At 43.5% G+C, this 21,318-nt stretch overlaps 1 protein-coding gene across 4 annotated transcripts in view; it reads right to left on the bottom strand.

The window, feature by feature from the left end:
• SLC9A7 (solute carrier family 9 member A7) overlaps positions 1-21,318 on the bottom strand; it is a 66,303-nt gene extending 44,985 nt beyond the window's left edge. Inside the window, exons 1-2 of one of the 4 annotated variants that reach the window (XM_077343396.1) lie at positions 21,189-21,318; positions 20,343-20,696 (exon numbers count right to left, since the gene is read on the bottom strand). In XM_077343396.1, the coding sequence (XP_077199511.1) occupies positions 20,343-20,532 (190 nt within the window). In that variant the 5' untranslated portion in view covers positions 20,533-20,696; positions 21,189-21,318. Of the gene's footprint in view, positions 1-7,588; positions 7,664-20,342; positions 20,835-21,188 lie in introns of those variants that run through there. The other 3 variants (XM_077343398.1, XM_077343399.1, XM_077343397.1) reach the window with 3 other exon arrangements.

The raw sequence follows: 21,318 nt of genomic DNA, 5'->3' as shown, positions 1-21,318 counted from the left end.
TAACATTTGTGGCCAGCCAGATACCTCTAGGTATCTGTATAGTACAATGCTATTTGTCTCAGCCTTTGAATTTGGATGTCCCATTTAACTACCTTCTCTAATTAATGCTGATAGCTTTCTAACAACAACAATATTTCAAGAATTTGTTCAATTTTTAAAGAGTCACTTAATTAATACTACCTTGCAGGACTAAATTCTATTAATTGCATACCCACCTTTCTCCCTGACAACTAGGACCCGACAGGAAACAGAAATAAAACAAATTCAAAATGACCAGTTCATAAGAATAATTAAACATTAAGACATCAAAATAAGCCAGAAAAAACACAAAACATACCCACTATAAAACTCTTGTGCAAAAATCCTAGATTATGGCAAGAACTTCTCCCAAATTTGTACATGCCTTATGGAATTCCAGAAGATGCTTTCAAAAGTTCCTCTAAGAGGTAATTCCAAATGCAAGCTCCCAAAAGACCCATTGATAATGGGCAGCAGCCAAAGGCATCCACCAAAGAGGTGGGACAAGCAAGCATTGCTGTATTCATGAATTTGCAGCCAGGGTTCATACTGACAGACCCTCTTCAAGAATATATCCCAGATGAAGGACTTTGAAGATAAGCACCCATACTTGGAACTGGATTCAGAAATATCTGCAACCAAAGCAGAAATTATAAAATGGGACTAATATGCTTGCTACAACTAGCTGTTGTGTAAATTAACTGCTACAAACCAATTAGTGACCAGCTGGTCCTGAATCTTTGCCTTGGTAGAGAAATGGAAAGGTCTTACAGGACAACTGGATCTTTATTGTACCTGACCCATTAGTTTCTCCCCCAAAAAAACAAGCTTCAAAGGTTAATTTCAATTTGTCTTTGTGTGGATGCTGCTTCAAATTCTCCAACATTTCAGTTGCTACTTCCTGTACCTCTTACGACACTTTCTTTTAAAAGCAGAATAGGGAAGGACCGGACTGGAACCCAATATTACAAGTTTGACCATGTCATTAACAAAATGACTTGTTTTCAATCCTCTCCCTAATAATCCTCAGTATAAAACTGGCCTTAGCAACGAGCAGATGTTTGAGTGGCTGCAGGACAGAAGGACCCCACTCAGCCTTACCAACTGTAGCAGGGTAAGCCCCTCCTCTCTTTTCCATGATGTCAGCACTAGGATGGCACCAGCATGTCCTTACTGGGTCAGAAGTGAGTCTGGCCTGGTGCCACCCACCTAAGCCACAGCACAATCAGACCAGTCTTGTGGTAAATGGGCTTCAGGGATGGCTCCTATGGAAAGAAGCAACTTAGCCAACAACCGACCTAGGAAGCAAGAGGCAGCCCTGCAGAAAGGTGGCAGGGAGAGGCACCAGATGGATGGGGGCAGGAGGAACCTGCCCAGTTCAACTGAGAGTCTTCTTCCAACCACCGGGATTTCCAGGATACATGGGTGGGATGGAAATGGCAGGACAGCGTGGCACCCCACCAGCTATTCATAGGAGGCTCAGAAACTCATCCTGTTTGCATCACTGGGAAACAGAGGTCAGTGAGGAAGAGGAGAACCCTGATGTTGCAATCCACTCCCCCTCTTCTCACCAAGGCCTAGAGGCAGGAGGGTGGAAGGGGGAGGGAGTTGCACAACAGAGGAACAAGTGGTGGGTCAGGAGGGGCCCTACAGTGCCCTACCCATTATTTCAATGTTCTTTGAACCTATCTGCAAAGAGCAACCATGACTTCTGAGGTATCTAAATTCACCCACAGCTATTACAAATCCCTTAAACTGAATGTTTAAAGTTAACAATACTGATTTATTTTGTCTGATTCACATCCAGATTTCATTTTGTGTATTTGTATGAGGATTACATGATGATTTTGTGGCACAGGCTTTAACTTAGGGGCTTTTCAAACTGCCTTTGTATTCCATTTTAGTAACTGGCTACTAAGTGATGTTTTCTGTCATTTCAGAAAGTCCCGTTTTAGTAACCGGCTGCTAGTGGGATTTATTTACCTGTTCAGACAAACCCACTTGTGTTGGGCTAGCAAAGAGGAGTTGAACTGCAATTGATTAATTGATGAAAACTACTTTCTTCCTGTTTTCACCTCTTCCTTATGCCTCTGAATTGTTGTGGTGTGCTGTGTAAAATGTCCATTGTGCTTCCTGCAGTGCTGCTTTCCCCCCCCCCCCCGCCCACTATTTTCTGCTTTCTGAGCTGCCTTAAAGGATTTTTTAAAATGTTCTAAGCTGAGCACTATAGTGCTATGACACTACAGCAGCACCATTGGGGTCAACCGACTTCTCATAAGTTAGTCAATTGATCCCAATGGCGCTGCTATAGCACTCAGTTTAGAACATTCAAAAGACAAAAACAAAACCTCCAAGATAGCTCACATGGCAAAAAAGGCAGAAAAAAGGAGCACAGTTTGAAATGCCCATGGCACTTCATAGTCCTTATTTCACACTTGAAATCGGGCCAACAACAAATAACATCCAATTTAAAATGGTAATGTGAAAACCCTCTCAAGCACAAACTGCAGTAACATTTTATGCAGTTCCTATGACACCAGCTAAAAATTTATTTGCATCTAGAGTTGCCATTTAGAAGGGAAAGCAAAAAAATTAAAATTTAAAAAATCAAGAATACTTTGTTTCTTGATTCCCTCAAATTATAAAGCAGATTCCAGTTGGACTTTGGTAAATCAGATTGAATCAACACTTCATGCTAGCTAACACACTCCAAGCCTGTCAATTAAATGTGCAACAAGACAATCTGCCCTTTCATCAATGCTGAAGTTCATCATTCCAACACACACTTCATCCTTCGCAGATGCTGTTTTTATCAATGGTAGCTTTCTTTCCTAGATGTAAATAAAGCACAGAGTGTAATAATTACCAAACGAAAGTGAACATTCACAGCCCTGCCGTGAGAATTTCTTGGTACTAGATGTGTTTAAAGTGGCTAGGACTCCAGTTTCAAAACATAAGACCCAAAATTCATATTTACATTGTAATAAATGGCTGGGGCTGGTTTCAAGTCTGAGCATGGGACAGAAACGGCCTTGGATGCCTTAACTATGCTAACCTTCAGTAGGAAAGTTAAGCAACATGACAGGCCTGGCTGTTACCCGCTTCCTCTTCCTTCAAATTAATTCCATGGAAGCTGTGGTAATCTGAAGGAGTGTCTCGACTAGAGAAGCACTCGATGGAGATAAACAAACTGAAACTTACGCAAGGTGAGATGGGAGTGCCAACTTGGGAATACATATACAGCTTGCTCAATAGAATTATACTACTGGAAGATCAAGCTTGACATTTAGAGATGCTTTTGGAGCCATTAATATCCTTAGATGAGCAAGTTGTGTAGGTGGTCAAGTATTCTTTTTACTACCTTGGGCTAGCGTTGCCTATTAACAGACTAACAATTCTCACACATGCCTTAGTGGTACCTAGAGTGTTGTGCGTATTTTATTCTATTGTCTATGACTTTTTTGAATGAGTATCGCAATTAAAACCCCATAACACATTTGATGTGGGGACACATTAGAAGGCTATCGCTGAAATTTCAACTGCCAGACCATGTGATGGCTCAGACTATGATCAACATATACAACCAGTGATGTTTGGTTTACAATTTATTTCCAAGCCCCACCTGAAGTTCTGGCTCTGATATTTAACAGTTTTATGTTACATGGATCCAAAATACCTGAAATCACCGTCAGGTGGATGAATGAGCCTCGACTTTTAAGATCAGATTAAACTGCAAGAGTTTAGAACTGCATAGTCTGAAGTTGGGCAGACTATTAGTGTCCTTCAGTGGTGACCTAGCTTTTTAGCACATATGCCACAATCCAAATCCACTTTATGCACGATAACATATAGAAAGCCTCCCCTACCTGCTGTTCTCAGAAATTGCTTTGCTTCTTGTCTACTGAGCCAGACTTTGTTAAGGTTGGGTTTTCGTGTCCTTTTTGGTCTTGCATGGAGCGATTCTGTGTTACAGCCTGATTTCCAGGTCTTTCTGCTACTGTTTACATTACACAAACACCTGCTGCCATGCTAAAGGCCTAGTGCAGCGGTCCCCAACCATTCTGTGGTCAGGGACCGCCTCCAGGGGAGAGGGGAGAGCCAATGGCCTGGGTGCTGCACACACCAGGGGGCGCAAACACACATGTGCGGCAACTGCGCGGCCGCACCTGCCTCTTCCCCTCCCTCTCGCAGCGAGAAGCTAGCCAGGCCTGGCGAGCTTTTCACTGTGGGGGGGGGAGGCAGGCACGGCTGCCGACGGCCCAGTACCGGGCCACGGACCGGGGGTTGATGACCCCCGGCCTAGTGTATCTTTGGAATGCTCCCAATGTGGTCCAAACAGATTTGCTTTCTGTGCTCATAGACACAATCTAAAGGGTGATTCACCACATTGTTAATTTCCCCCATATCACATCCACAAATTGCTAGACAAACTCCCTTATACAATGACACACAACTCTAATCAAATTGTTCTTCAGATGATTACAGATTCCCCCCTTTAAAATCTGCTCCATTATCTTCCTCCAGTTGGGATCAGAACACTGGCCTGTTGTTTTCTGGGTCATCTCTCCTCCCTTTTTTTGAAGATTGGGATAACATTCACTCTTATCCAGTCCTCTAGCACCTTTCCAGTTCTCCAAGAGGTCCTAAAGATGATGGACAAGGGTTCCACAAGCTCCTCAGAAAGTTCTTTGCACACTCTTGCATGCACACCATCTGGCACAGGGGATTTGAACACATGCAGTGCAGCCAGATACTCTCAACAACTTCTCTGTAAATGTCAACCTGCCACCCAGGCACTAAACCTTGCTTGCTACCATCCCTAGATGTGTCCATATTCTTCTGGGGAACTACAGAGGCAAAATAGGTACTTAGCCTTTCTGCTTTCTCTCTGTCCTCTCTCAAAGTCTTTCCATATCCAAGGGCTAGGGGCTGTACCTCCACCCCTGGGGAGGAGTCAGCTTTCTCCCACATTGTCAGAGAGGAGGCTACACACCAGAACTGTTAAACTTGTACTTTAACGGCTCAGTTTCTTTACATTGCCAGTGCCGGAGGTCAACCAGCCAGTTCACAAATCCTAATCTCTGTCTGTTAACACCTCACTGCCAGGGCTATGTTCCTGTCTGGATCCTTCTTCCAGGTCCTGCCCTGACCACCACACCCTCCCTACACAGTTAAGCCAAAGGTCGCTCATGTGCCCGGGGTCAGGACTGCAAATTTCTGAGGCTTCAGGAAAACTGGTACCTTCCTGTGTACAAAGGCTCCATGACTGCCAGGCTATAGCCTTCAGTCTTCTACCCTCTTATAGCTTTCAACTGGGATCTTTTATCCCTCTTCACCTGGCCTTCTAAGTTCCTATTTCACTGCTCCTACTCCCAAGTAAGTCCTTCTCAAGGGGATCTTCACACCAGAGGAGTCCTTTGGTATTAGTCTCCTGTGGAACAATCAGCCTTCTTTCAGGTAGCTCCTCCCTTGCTGTTACCACCCCACCTGGATCTTCTCCCAATCCTGCCACATAGCTGCTGCTCTCCTTAACACCATGCCCACATTCCACCCCTTCTTCCTCAGGCCATGGGCTGTGATGCTAAGTTAAGGCCTGGCAATACGTAGTAAAGGGAACAGTCCAGCGTCATTTTGCTAGCTTTGTGAGAACTGAAAGCCAAGGACTTATGGAAGCATCAAGGAAGACAGAACTCATATCTTTGCAGGCTGAACTCTTAGCATGCATAGAATTAGCATACATGTAATTATACTTAATATCACATCTGCTTGCACTCATGCCACTATAACTCTGTAACAATACTATTATCTCCTCAGTGTATTGGTTCCTGTTGTCTTCAAGTGTCTTCTTTTGAAAATCTGTGACCCCATCTACCTGTTTCAGTTCATGTGTTCTTAAGTCCATAATAAAGCTTTAGGGCAATTGCATAAAACTTGAATGCTAAGGGAACAAGTTGAGCAGATTGCTGTGATGCATTCTGTAGTGGTGGAGTATGTGAGTTGTAGGAACAAAGCAAGATGAGATTGCTGGAAAGATGAAAACTAAATAATAGGTGTTAACTGGATTTTTAAAAATTGAAGTTAAAAGGAGAAGACAGACAATAATCATCCATACAACCACTCCAAGCATTAAGGGGTTCCACAGCAATGCCAGAAATGGAACACAGCATTTGTATTATGTTACACTAGATTTGAAGCCCACTGTATGATAAAATACAATGGGCGCTAGCATGGCCCCAGGCCCCTCGCAGCCCTCCTGGAATGCTGCGGCCCAGCTCCTTTCCGTGCTCCAAAGCCCTCCCCCCCGTCCCACTCCTGGCCAAAGCCTCCGGCTTTGGCGCAGGGAAAGGAGCTGTGACGCAGCGGCCCAGCTCGTTTCCCTGCGCTGAAGCCTCACCCGGGTTACTCACTTATCCGGCTGGCTGTTCACGTCTGGGACGGGCCAAGGGGCCAATTGGGAGCCGTGCACTGCGCAGCTCCCGATTGGCCCTGGACTGACACTTGGAGGGGCCAATCGGGAGCCGTTGTGCAGCTCCCAATTGGCCCCCTTGAGTTTTTATCACAGACTTGCCCCGCTCCTTTCTCCACCTACAATGCCCTTATTCTTTTATTTATATCATTTCCACGGAGCAGTTACAGATATTTACTACAACAACTTCGTTTTCCCTCACCCCTTTCTTCCATCGTGGAACTCAAGGCAACATCTAAAAGGTTCCCAGGAGGAGACCAAGTGGGCCAGAAGAACAGCCCAAACTGCTTAGCTTCAGCAAGGTAGCTGATTTGCATGCCTTCAAACCGTACTCTGAAGGAGAAGACAACAGAAGTTCAGCAGGCTTTATTTTGTCCCCATTGAAATCAACAAGACTTAACATTTATTTAATTTGAAAGTGGGGCATTTTCAGAGGAGAATTAGAAAGGAGGAGAGAAAACATAATCTTTCCCCTACCTAGTGACGTTTCACTGTGATCTCTTTTTCCCATGCTTATTCTTCATCCAGGCAAGCTACCCAAGACTGTTTTTCCTGAGGCTTGGACAAGAGGGGCCAGAAAGGAAGATGCGTGTGGCAGAGAAGCCCACTGTTTCTTCCCTACAAATACCTCCTTGCACAATTTGAACATCATAGGCAAACATGGGAACAGAAAATTCAACACAAACACTGATTGTCTCATTTTGCTGTGAGCGTTTAAGACAGGGTATTACGATACATTGCTTTCAGACTGCACAAGTGGTATATGTCTGAAAAAATCTGCCCATGTAGAGATGTGCTGCTATACACTGGACAACTTCTTTTTCCTTACTCTCCAAGTAGGAGCTCTCCCAACAGATGGACAAGATTGAGGTTACCCCCCTCAACACAACCCAAAGGTATCAAGAGACTGGCTACTGCAGCCTAGGATGCACTCTGCTGGCGACATCACATCCCACCAGATAATTGATGCTGAGGAGTTTTCTTTGCTGCTGTTCAATATAGCATGTTTTCCTTAAAAATATTCTTATTTTATATTTTGACTATAGAATAAGAATATTAAGATTGGTGAAAAAATACAACATTGGCGAAAAGATTCACACTTACCTAACCCCTATATGAAGCGTGCAAGCTTCTGCATTGGTCTATTGTGATATCACCAGCAGAGTGCATACTGATGACCTGCAGGGAAAACAAAATGGAAACATCAGCTAAAGTTACTGTCCTACTTGTATACCCTTCAGAACATCCTGTGGTAGGCATTAAACTATACTGCATGCATCGAAGCAGCCCTGGGAATTGCTCAGTTCAGGACAGAGATGCAAATAACTCCTAGCTCAGCACTGTATTAAACCACAATATTTGCCCTTTTACCTGCTTTGCACATACCAAGCTAGGACCATTTTCCTCATAGCATTACGAACACTCTAAACCTCAAGCATATTCAAAGATGATTTCAAGATAGGTCTGGTTCTCCTATTTTCTCTGTAGTTCCCAAAATAGACCTAGGCATATGGGCTAATGACTTCCATGAAAAAGATCACACACACACAAACACACAAGTCTTCAGAACAAACCCAGTGAATACCCCTTGAGTATAGCTATCATCCAGTCATAACACACTTCTCTCACCCAACCAAGTCTTATCTTCTTATCTTCGAGTCCTGCACTTTAAGCCACAGCAAAACACCAACACAGAGAACAAGGATGCCCTCATAGGGCAGAAATGGGACCTGAAAGGGGCCCAGCAAGCATTGGCCTCATTAGGGGCCTATTGTTTTTATGACAAAAAGCAGCCCCTCCTCCAGTACTAGTATCACTATCAAGCCCAACACCAAAGTGTATAAATAGCTTGTAGCAGCCAACTGCTGGGTTTAATAGTCACAATTCAGTCAGGAAACCAACTCACTAGTCATTAAATCCATCCATCCCAGCAAACATGTTTCTTTCTTCTCATCTCAGTTTGTACCCTAGGGGTACAATCTACCCTCTCTATTGTAATATACAGATTTCTGCTGTCTCCTCTGTCTTTATACTACCACCCAGTTTTGCATCTGCAGTTTCTGGGTGAGGTAGTTGAGTCTGCTATTATGAGATTGCTACAGACTTTCCCGGATAAAACATGAACTCTTGACCCATTCCACTCTGGTTTCTGACCTGGCCACGGGATAGAGATGGCTCTGGTCACCCTGACAGATGGCCTCTGTAGGCAGTTGGATCTAGGCTGATTGCGCTGCTGATGTTGCTCGGCCTGACAGCAGTGTTCAGCATTGTTGACCATGGGCTGTTAGCCCAATGTCTGGCCAACATGGAGATTCAAAGCACAGCCTTGAAATGGCTGCTGTCCTTTCTCCAGAGTTGGGGAGAGAACCTCCTAGCAGCAGGGGTTCCCCAGGGAGCTATTATCTTTCCAATGCTATTCAACATCTACATGTGACTTATTGCTCAGTTGGTCCAGAGATTCAGGCTGGTCTGCCATCAGGATACTGGCCTCCCTACCCGAAAACCCATTCACCAGCATAGCTATTATTATTAATTTGATTTATATAATGACCTACCCAAGAGACTGGCTCAGAGCAGTGTACAATAATAAATACAACAGTAAAAAGTTAAACACCAAATCAATTAAATGTTTTAAAAATCAACGGCCCCACCAAGCTGATTAACCTCAGAAAGTTTATTTATAATTTAATTAATACCCGCCCCTCCCGACAAAGTCGGCCCAAGTTGTGAATTATTTGCAGGAAGCAGTGGTTTTATTGTTTCAAATGTTCTTTGATCTGTATGTTTTTAAAGTTGGTTGTTACTCACCCTAAGCCAACCAGGGAAGGACAGGATAGAAATTTTAAAATTATTATTAATTTCTGATTTTAAACTTTAGAATCAGTATCACTGGAGACTGTTTTTACAGCCTTTCATTAGTAAAAGTTTGGTAACAAGGGTCAATGTCAAAAAAAGATTTGACCAGATAAACAGTTCAGATATGCGCCCCAGTGTCAATGATGGAAAAAATATTGTTGGTTCCCAGTGGCCAGAATGAAATTTACAAGTTCAGGCTTTTCATAAAAGTCCAATTCCTCTGCATCAGATAGACCTTCAGTCCTGCCTATTACATTTTGTAATTTATCTTAACCAAGTAATGTTCTACTTCTTTAATCTTAGGGGTTTGCAGAGGCATATTTTGCTGTGCCAGCTCACCTGATAATGAAGATACATCACTGAATTCAGGAGCATGACAATACCTTCGAAAATGAACTTGGGGGTTCTCAGGCTTTGTTTCTTTCGCCCGCACCCCCCTCCCACGTCCCAGTACCGAGGCCTCCACGGCCCGGTACCAGGCCGCAACATGGTGGTTGGGGAACATCACCATATCTTTCTTTCCTACAAATACCTAGTGAGTAAAAATATAGACCGTTTGGGTCTACTTAAATTGTTGGGGACCAGAAGACTATTGTGGTCTTAAGCCAGTAATCCAAACAGAAAGAATGAAACCAGATCAAATAAATCAAATGATAATAATAATATGTGATTACTAAATCCAAAGGTCTTGAAAGTACTCAGTTTTTTATATTTATCCACAAGAAAGATCAAACATACACAGCACAAGAAATTGACTGCATTGTGCTTGAATATTTGGAAAAGCCAATTAAATATCATTGTAGACCTATAATTCAACTATAAGTCTGTGAATGGGCAATATAACAGATTTCTGTGGACACGACTTCTACTAGCGAGGCTCAGCTTTCTCAATTCACCCATTCTGCAGCAGCCCAAAATGACTTCTGAAATCTGCATTTCAGGCTGCCGTGGAAGAGTGATACCACAGCACTGGATTCAGTCCTGTGGAAGGAAGGAAATTGTTATTTTTAATTATTGTCTATATCTTCCTGTAAAATGAAAAATAAATAATTTAAATGAGATGCAAGTCTGAAGAAAGGTGAAGGAACAGTAAAGTCAGGGCCAGTGTAGTGTAATGGGTGGATGATGACATCTGAGATCCGAGTTCAAATCCCCCCTGTGCCATGGAAACCTGCTGGGTGATCTTGGGCCAGTTACACACTCAGCACCATCTGCCCCGCAGGACTGTTGTGAGGATAAAATGCAGAACAACGTAAACTGCCCTGGGTTATCACAGGGAAGAATATTGAAATGCCTGTGCTTGGGATACGGCAATAGCTTCCTTCCAAGGAATGATGGTTCTTTGTGAAGGATTCCCAGTAGCTAACAGATTTTAGAACTGCCACAAAGTTACTTCCTAGCTCTACCTAATGTTGATTATGGGAGCACCAGAACATTGAAACGCCATTTCATAAAACCAGGGCAGCCAAGCACAGCTAAAACAGACATAAAAGCAGATGACTATTGAAGGATTGAATGGTAGTGATTTTTTTTTTTTTACACAGAACTTTTATTATTACTTGACAGTGTTCTCTAGTTTTCACAATTCCCTGTTTAAAGCAGTTATGGCAAAAATTCTGTAACAAAAGAAATTCCATCAATATCTTTAATCATTAACCAACTTGTGCCCCAAATTTAAAAGGTGCTAACTTCTCTAATGCTGAGCCTTAACCTCAAGGCAAGCAAAAACTAAACCAAAAGCTTGTCCAAGGAGTGTATAAGCACTGAGACCAAGGAGATATAAATGACTCATATTGGCCTCTTCTTACATGGAAGGGGTATTGTGCAAGCAAAACAAGCATGCACATCATCACATGAGGCATGCACAGAATTCCCATTTCACAAACAGCAAATGTGTGTATTAATCACAAACCTCTCCCATTACAGAGGTGGGGACCATGTCAGAAAACTATTGTGCAAAACTCAGCAAAAGTATTGCTAAATCTGACTGCAAAAGTGCATGAGAAGGGTGGACAAACTGAAGAATAACAGAAGGCAACCTTGCTCAATGGCAAAAAAATGATTAAATTCTTGAAATGCCTTCCTTACATTTAGCTAGCATATGGTTAGTTTATATGTGGATAGATAATATACACTGAGACATCTAACCATCGCCTCTAATAAGAAGTATTCTTTAAGGTTTTGCATACATAAGAACAGGTTTTAAATCAAGGCATTTCATTTTTAAGGCATAGGGTTAGATCTAGAATAAGCCAGCAGTTTTCACTGATTTCTACGTTCCTTCTACAGATCATCATTTAATATGTGGTGTTGGGAGAGAATTTTATGGATGCCACAAACCTCTTAAAAGACAAATAGATTCTAGATCAAATCAAGCCTTAACTTTTCCTTAAAATGACCAAACTGTACTTTGTGGCCTTTATGAGAATATAGGTCATTGAAAAAGACAGCAGTGCTAGGAAACACTGAAGGCAGCAGGAAGACACAACATGAGATTAACTCAACCAAGGAAGCCATGGCCATCTGTTTACAAGGCTGTTAAGGGTCAGATGTTTTGCAGGTCATTAGGAGCCAGCATGGTATAGTGGTTAAGAGTGGCTCCTTCTAATCTGGCGAGGTGGGTTTGATTCTCTGCTCCTCCACAAGCAATCAGCTGGGTGACTTTGGGCTAGTAACAGTCCTGATAGTGCTGTTCTCACAGAGTAGTCCTGTCAGAGCTCTTTAAGGTCCACCTACCTCACAAAGTGTCTGTTGTGAAGAGAGGAAGGGAAGGGAATTGTAAGCCGCTTTGAGACTCTTCAGGGTAGAGAAAAGTGGGGTATAAAAAACAATTCTTCATTAATTCATAGGTTTGCTACGAGTCAGAAACAACTTAATGGCATTTAACACATACATGCAGCAGACCTTCCTCATATCATTTCTCAGGGTCCTCTGTCCCACAGGAGTGTCATTTAGTGGAGGCTCAGTTCTGTTCTGCTGATAAAAATTTTACTTTGATCCAATTCCCTGCCTTGAAAGCAGAAATACAGAAGCTGGATGGAATTTCCTTGCTGCTCAAAATCAGAGTTGTGATATCATTCTGTTCAATGGGGGAATTAATTCCAGTCAGCCCTCTTTCTTTCTCTGAAGAAAAATGACAATCCTGAACAGCTGGATCAAGGGATATATTGCCCATACAGCTTTCCAATTAACATCTAAGACTGGGAAAGCAATAATTATACTGATGACATTCCTCTGCCACAGTCAAGGGGTGCAGTATAGAAGTTCAGAGCTCTGAATCATTGACCCGTTTATCAGACGTAGAAGGGTCAAACAGTTACTTCCAACCCCCAAGTTCCTCCACATGCAGCCAGCTGGGCCAAGCTCTTCTCCCAGACTCCAATTGTTTTAATTCACTTCCGCTTTTAGAATTAAACTCCACTCCACCCCGCCATGTTTGACTGAACTTCATTACACTGTCCTCTACTTATCACTCCTGGCCATCTGTATAATTAATTGACAGCAAGTGAAGGGGTGATGATACTAATATTGGGCTTCAACTAACTCTGGAGATGGACCAATACTTCATTCGAAACTGTAGCCCACATTACAAAATTCTCAGGAATTGTTAATGCCCTAGAGGGCCTTATATTTGACATCACAAGGCTATACAATCTAAGCTTAAATCTATAATAATAACCTCCTCTCACTTTAACTGCAATTGCTAAAGCATTCCATTGAAGTTTGATGTACATTCATCCATTATTCCAACTACTATCAAGATCTGAAAAACAGAACATTTTAACACCTAATAGTCACGATGTGTAAGAGATATTAAAAGCAATCACTACACAGTGGTCATACAATCAAATGGGGGAACTAACAGAAGGGAAGTGATGGTGACAACCCCATTACTAAGTTCAACCAACTTCCGATTGAGGCCCAGAATATTTCTATGTTGGGGAAATACAAATTAAGAGCTTCAGATATGATAGCAAAACTTGAGCAATACATCTCCCCAATAATTAAGAGAAAGAGACATTCTGCTCTCTGAAACAAGACCACCTATCCTTCTTCCTATACCTGAAACTTTCCCCCACAACATCTGTATAATATCACCCATATTTCTGTCCTTTAATGTACAGCCTTTAACTCATAGAATCATATAGCTAGAAGGGACCTCCAGGGTCATCTAATCCAACCCTCTGTACAATTCAGGAAACTGGCAAACTACCTGCCCACTCACAGTGACATCAGTTCCATGCCCAGATGATGCTTCCCCCACCCCAAGCCAGTATCCCTGGCCAATCTGGCTTGGAGGAAATTTACCTTCTGACCCCAAAATGGTGATTGGCATTTCCCTGGGCATAGAAGAGAAGGTCACAGAACCAAGCAGTGGCACAACTCTTCCTGTATACCCACTCACAATCTGCATAAGTCCACAGAATCAGCATTTCTGTCAGATGATTATCTAGCCTCTGCTTAAAAGCTTCCAAAGATCTCACCACCTTCCGAGGAAGCCTGTTCCACTGAGAAACTGCTGTTAGGAGCTTCTTCCAGATGCCTAGCCAAATATCCATTGAAATTAATTTTGACCCATTAGTTTTGGGACAACAGAAAACAGAGTCGTTGAACAACAGAGGGCCCAAGACAGCTCCCTGAAGCAAGGCACTTGTCATTCCTCTCAAACCATTAACAAGCATTCTTTGAGTGCAGTCTGTCAACCAGTTATCAATCCACCTAACAGTAATAGGATCCATACAACATGTTACCAGCTTGTCAACAGGAATATCATGTGGGAGCTTATCTGAAATAGAGATAAACTATGTCTACAGCATTCCCCTGATCCAGCAAGGTAGTAACTTTCTCCAAAAAAAGAGATAAGGTTAGTCTGACGTGACTTGTTCTTGAGAAACCTGTGTTGCCTCTTATGGGGATTTCACAGTGACTTTAAGGATTGTGTCTGCAGTCATGTAGCCCCACATCATTTGTTAGCCTTTGCACTAAAAGCAGGCCCCCAAGGCACAGATGCACAGGAAATGTCTGGAAGCAGCGCACTTTCTGAAACCCAAAGAACTGTGATTTTCCTCCCCGGAAGGGGAAGGAATGCAAGGAAACCCAATGTGTCTGGCCACAACTTGCATTGGCTTCCTCCTTGTTTTCCCTACCCAAGATGTCTTGTCATGCTTTTGTGGAGTAGTGAGATCTGCTCACTTTCTTCTCCATCTGCCGGCCAGCCCCCCAATTCACTGTTATCGTTTTTTTTAATTTAAATTTTGTTTTTTGGTGAGAAGCATGATAGATCTATCGGCAGTAACTGCAGCAGGTCCATAAGTGACACTTCAGTTAATCTTGATGGCAAGGCACCCTCCAAACCCCCTGCAACTCGGAAGCATCTCTTCCCCATGACATGGTTCCATTGACAGAGCATGTGGACTTTCCAGTGGTTTCCCTGGGCTGTTCCTTTATCGAAACGTCATTTCGCACAATAGCTACTCATGGCTACTTTTCTTTGGGGGTGGGGGTTGGGGAAAAAGAGGAATATTTATTTCTTTTGACTTCCCCCCATTCTGTAACGTGAAGGGGCATACACCTGCTCTCCCTCTCCTGCACCGAAAGCAGTCATCACTTGCATTGAGAGCTGCAACTCCGTGTGCACCATGGCCAGCCCCAAGGATGCTCGAAAGTGACCACAAACAAAGGAGTGCAAGCATAACACATGTAAACAATGGGCATAAAGGGATGCTGACTATGCCCAGACTACTGTGGGAGAAGGAGGAACCAATCAGGTATTTCTTCAGTATTTATTTGTTTGTTTATATGCCATCCTTCCCATAGGCTCATGGAGGTTTACATAAAGTATAGAAACGGTACATAGAATTTAGTATACATAACAACTTTCATGCAACAGTAATTAAACTAGCATTAGTGCACATGCATCGGGGGGAGGAACCAGCCACCTTCCCGTCGGTAGCTACCCAGATCATTACATACTCATATTAAATTAAATAACCACATGTGTTAGCTCACATTTTACTAGCCCTGGTTTAAGGATTCACAGGGCCTCAGAAAAGCTCAACTGGCACTTTATTTATGTTGTAAAAGTGGGGTACCTTCCCAGGGATAGTTGGAACAGCTTCTTTTTTCCCTTCTTGTGGTCCACAAGCCACATAAGTATGAAGACTCCCTAACAATAACAGTGTGAGGACTCCCCAGCTATACAGCACCCTACAGCACTTGTGAGCTCCAAGGAATGCAGTCCTGCACTTTGGCATAACACCATGTCCAATACTATGTGCCCAAGTACCAGAAATGGATACCTTAGAATCTTCTTCCTTCTTTAAACTGATCAGTGGGCTGGAAGCAGACTGAATCTGCCATTTCCCCTCATTGCCCCTTCCACTCAAGATTCTCTTTGAGCCTGTTCTGAAGAGTCCTCAATCTCTCAGGATCAGCATCTGTCTGTTGCACTGGGGGGGGGGGGAGGCAGGAAATTTCCATTCTACCATCAGAATCTAACCTCGCATCTCCAGAGATACTACCTTGGTTTTATAAATAAGCACCCTTTGGAAGACAGTATGACAATTTATGCAATATGGTATTTTATACTTAATGCTATCTATAAAGGTAAAGGTATCCCCTGTGCAAGCACCGAGTCATGTCTGGGGCCCTCCAGCGTTTTCATAGCAGACTCAATATGGGGTGGTTTGCCAGTGCCTTCCCCAGTCATTACCGTTTACCCCCCAGCAGCAAGCTGGGTACTCATTTTACCGACCTCCGAAGGATGGAAGGCTGAGTCAACCTTGAGCTGGCTGCTGCGATCGAACTCCCAACCTCATGGGCAGACAGCTTCAGCCAGCATGTTGCTGCCTTACCACTCTGCGCCACAAGAGGCTCTTAATGCTATCTATACCATTAAGCAAAATAAAATGAGCAAAATAAAGATGATCTCTGATGTTTTAAGGAAGACATACACATGCGGACTCCATTGGCACCCATGCCAAGCCCCATGTTGTGTTTTATACATTGAAATATAAAAACATTAAATATATTTTCAAAGCTTCTAATACACTGACTTCTATAATCGGACTAAAGGCCATCCAGCTCTGGAATACCATTTTTCTATGCGCACACACAAAGCCAGCCAGAGAATGTAAAGAGGATCACACAAAATGCAAAAAAGAAGATGTATAGTCAAGTATCATTGTCCATAAATTAGCTATTCCTTATTAAAGCTAACATGGCAGAAGAGTACAATGTATGGTATCAGAATCCAAATTGTTACATTGAATCAGACCACTGTTTGTCGTGATAGATTTTCATTTGCTTGCATTCAGAGAGTTTAGGGTTTAAGGAAAGGGAAATCTGCACTCCAATACAGCAAGGAACAAACCATTACAAAGATTGCCATGAGTTGGGAAAGCTCTCCTCAGGAAAATCTAGTTTTTCAAGCATTTATCTTTAAATGAGCCATTGGGCGATCACTGGGGAGGAAGCAATTCTTTCTCCCCGCATACCAACATTTATCAGCACAGTCTTCCTACAACGAACATCCGCACCATAGAATCTTTGGAAACATTTTTACCCTGTCGTACGGGGGGGGGGGATATTTAAACACCTGTACACACAAAAGAACTCGACACACTAGCAACAAAACGATAATCAAACCCACAGCTTAAAAAAAAATCCTGTAAGAACTACTTGACGTCCAAGGATAAAATGAAACCAGCACAAGGTTATGTGCTGTCACTGAAGGCTTGCACACAATTCTCTGCACCAGCCATTAATCAAATCTGGCGAGTGCTGAACAGATCACAATTCCTACCTCTGTGCCACACCAGATAGCAGGAGTACATACGTCACTGTGCCTTACTTCAGTTCTGCACTATAAGCTGCCTTTGGAGAACTACCCCTATTAATAACATCATCTAAGCACCCATAACAACTTCGGGTGTATTGTGTAATCTTTCCAGGTGCCCAGTTCCACCACATTCAAGTAGAAGCCAGCAAGATTAAAAACAAACATTCAATTGGCAGTCAGCTTCCAGTGGAAGGGCATGAATGTTTAAACATGTTTCTTTTCATTCTATACAATATCCAGGAGACACAAATGAGACACATCAAGGCAACAAAGAGGCCACATTTGCAAATAGCAAAAGTAAAAGGTATTTGCTACTTGATCAAGGAAAAGCACATAACAGGATCTCACTGCCTGCCACAAGGCAAATATTTACTGCAAATATTTACTGCAATTTTCCTTTGGGGAGGAACACAACTTCTTACCATTCTGTGGACTTCTACTTCATTTAGGAACCTCCATAACTAACACATGATGCTGCCTTGTACTGTGTAAAATCGTTTGTCTGTTCACATCATTATTGTTTGCTCTGCCTGGTAGCGGCTCTTCGAGGTCTTTCATGTTACTGTCAGGTGTGATGGACAGCACTTTTTAAAGCACCATGAAGGGTTAATCCTTCACTGAAACAGAGTTTGGTGACAAGCTGCTCCAAGCAATCTTGACTGGTTAGTATCAGCTGAGCAGAGAGAGAGACTTTAGAACCAGATACTGAGAAGACTTCAGTCTGATTTCAGTCCTATCTTAGATGAGTTGAGTAAAGACAGTTTCGGAATTCAGACCTAACTGAGAACAGTTTAACACAGACAGAAGAACTTGGGGAAAGTTGGCAAGGACAAGTGGGAAGTTAAAAGGAGACTCCTTGGGCCAAAGAAAGGGGACCAATATTAGAGAGAGAGAATTTTCCTATGCAGTCAAACAGTGCTCCTCGATATGTTGTGGTTAGAAGCTGCCTTTAGAGACCTTAAGAGTCAGTTAAAAACTCAAAACAAGTACAGTTGTTTCATGATAAGGGTTTTGGAAGAAGAGTTGGTTCTTATATGCCGCATTTCTCTACCTGAAGGAGGCTCAAAGTGGCTTACATTCCCTCTCCCCACAACAGACACCCTGTGAGGTGGGTGAGGCTGAGAGAGCCCTGATATTACTGCTCTGTCAGAACAGCTTTATCAGGACTGTGAGGAGCCCAAAGTCACCCAGCTGGCTGCATGTGGGGGAGCATGGAATCAAACCCGGCTCACCAGATTAGAAGTCCACGCTCCTACACCAAGCTGGCTGGAAAGAGTGTACCAGCTTTATGGAAACCAAAAAAGATCAAGATTACTTAAAGAAAGTGTATTGTAGTGTTTGGGGAAACAGTGGAATAAAAGTCTCTCAACATAAAGATGTAAGTCACTGTGAAAAGCTTAAGAAACTCTCATTGGCCTGAAATATAAGAACTACAGTCAGTGCATATACTGATTTTACTTCAGAGTTTTCTATATTGACGTATCCCTGGAATTTTACCTGACCTTTCCCCTTTAGGTTTAATAAAATATTTTGTTAATTTAAACTATAACAACTTCTTGGGTGCCATTTAGGTCATTTAAAAGGAGCTCCCTCCCACAGATTCCTGGGCTGAGCAAACAGTCAAAATATTATACTGTGACAGGGTTAGGCAGCCAGAATTTATGTATTTATTTATACTTCGATTGTTACCCTGCCACTCTCCACAGTGTCATCTTGCAGCAGCTTACAATATAGGTCAAAAATACACAGTACAACCCATAAAACCCCATTAAAACATTAAACAGTATCAAAAAATATCAGAAGATGGTGGTATGAACTTTTCTGGTACTCCTAACCCAACTCAGCTGTTCCAGCCTGAGGGTAACCTGAGGGTTTTGATTGTAAATTCACATTAGAGGACGCTTAGGAAAAGGGAAAACAGATAACTAGGTTGGTTTAGCCACAAAAGGGAAATAAAAACACATGGAAAACCTTGTCTTGGAGGAAAGAAAGTGGATGGGGGCCATCATACCACACATCGAACCTACTGCATCCAAAGCAGATGTTCTTCCCACAAAACCAAAAAAGAAAAAAAAAGACTTTCTATGGGACCCAAAAGTATCTAGTTCACCTTTTTAAAGCAACTTGCAACGCTAGAGAAAAACGACCATTAAAATTACATACATGCCAATTGGAAAAAAAAATCTTGCTCGCATAGTTTGTCCTTTGTTCTGTGCAAAACTACTAGTATTCAATTCCCCACCCCCATTTTGACCCAGAACAATCCTCCAAGGTAAAGTGTCACAAGAGGCAAAATTATATAACATGCATTTTTAAAGAGCCATATTAGCATTGCAGCTTTTTGTATATAAAGAGGCTGCAGGGGATGCTCGCAGGGATTTGACCTTCTGCTTCCCATTAGTGCTATCAGTCAGGAGAACCTCATCAGGAAACATCAGAGGCCCAAATACATGTTCATTCTTCTTCAAAAGCAAGCTAACTAGAGAAGAGGGGAATAGTTCCCATACATGCACTTAAGAGTAGGGAGACCTGATCATGGATGTGGAAAAGGCAGTACTAGCCATAATTATGGTTCTAAATTCACTGAAGGAAATAAACTACCAGAGGGTAGGGGGAAAAACCTAGAAAATTAAAAAAACAAACAGACTGACATCCTTAGCAATAAGGCTGCTGGGGGAAAAGGAGAAAAGGAAAGAGAACAGATGCTTAGCCCTCTGACCTCTACACAGCATCCCCAAACACATGCACACACAATGCCGTTTACCCACATACAAATGTGTCTTTTTGACTAAGCTTTTATTGGGCATATCACAGCACTCCCACTAAGCCTCTTGGGAATCCAGAGATTCCCCCACCCCACCCCCCTTTTATAGAGGACAAATAGAATGGGCAGCTTTAAAATACTGAATTTACATTTAATCACTATAATTATAGGGGGACTTCAAAGTCCCACACATGCACATGTGCACATCCTACCGAACAGTTTGCAAGCCAGAAAAAGGACAAGAGCTAATGGATGGTCTCCGTGGCAGGGTCCCTCCCCCCCTCCCTCGGTACACGTCAAGGGGCAACCGTGCCCATTTTGGCGCTGTGACTCACGAAATACATAAGGGGTCAGCCACCACACTTCCCTCCCCGCGGGTCGCCGCATCCTACACTCACCATAGATCATGGCCAGCCCGGTCTCATGGAGGAAGCGGACCCGGCGGTGCTTGAAGAGCCAGATGGTGAGGATGGTGAGGGTGAGCAGAAGGATGAACGTCAGGAGGCTCACGCTGTCCTGCCGGTGACTCTCCTCAGCCTCCTTTTCGGTGGCGATCTCCTCCAGGGCGCTGCTACTTCTGTCCCCCATGCCCAGACCGGGAAGCAGCAGCAGCAAGAGCAGCGGATGTCGCCTTTCTAGAGACCTGCGGCACCCGCCACCGTCTCTCCTCCCGGGCCCTCAGCAGCGCACGGAGCCTCCTGCGTCTGTATGGCCAGCCCGCCTCCGTCGGGCCCCGCTCCGCCACTGCCAGCCTGCCAAGCAAGGAGCAACTTCAGTGCGCAGGATCACCAAACCCCGCCTCCTCCAGCCCCACAGGCCACAGCCGCCGGTAGTAATGGGCCTTCCCGCCTCTTAAAGGCGCGGGCTGGAAGCTCTGGCGGCGTTTCGCCCTCCGCTCCCAGTGTTTGGGGCTGCACATCAAAGCCGTGGGGGACACAATGCGGCACCGCCGTGTACAGTCTGCGAGCATCCATTCGGGAATGCGCTGGTCGTCACGCCTGCTTTAAACATCTCCCAGCAAGTCAAAAACTCCCACATCAGCGAGAAGAAATTCTAATTCACCTCTCTGGTTCTTCCAACCCCCGCCCTAAATGGGAAAGCGTTGCATATTGCAATGTCTCCCTTCCCCACTGCAGGCCTGTATATCATTTGTTTATTTATACACCATATATATTCCCCAGTGAAGAAAGCCCCTTTCCTAGGATGGTGTCCAGTCAACTTCCCCCCTATCCATTCAGTCTTACCTAATTCCACTTTTGCCCAAGCAGGCCACTTCCACAACAGCACAGCCTTTTGGGTGGTCTCCCCTCCTTCTTTTTCATGAGCTGAAAAGCTGGTGGCTTCCCCAACTGTGAACACAGAAGTGAAAGATGG

This window comes from Paroedura picta, chromosome 6, assembly GCF_049243985.1.
Source record: "Paroedura picta isolate Pp20150507F chromosome 6, Ppicta_v3.0, whole genome shotgun sequence".
Classification (NCBI taxonomy): Eukaryota; Metazoa; Chordata; class Lepidosauria; order Squamata; family Gekkonidae; genus Paroedura; species Paroedura picta.
The sequence above is the reverse complement of the archived record's forward strand: the minus strand, read 5'-3'. Positions and strand labels throughout refer to the sequence as shown.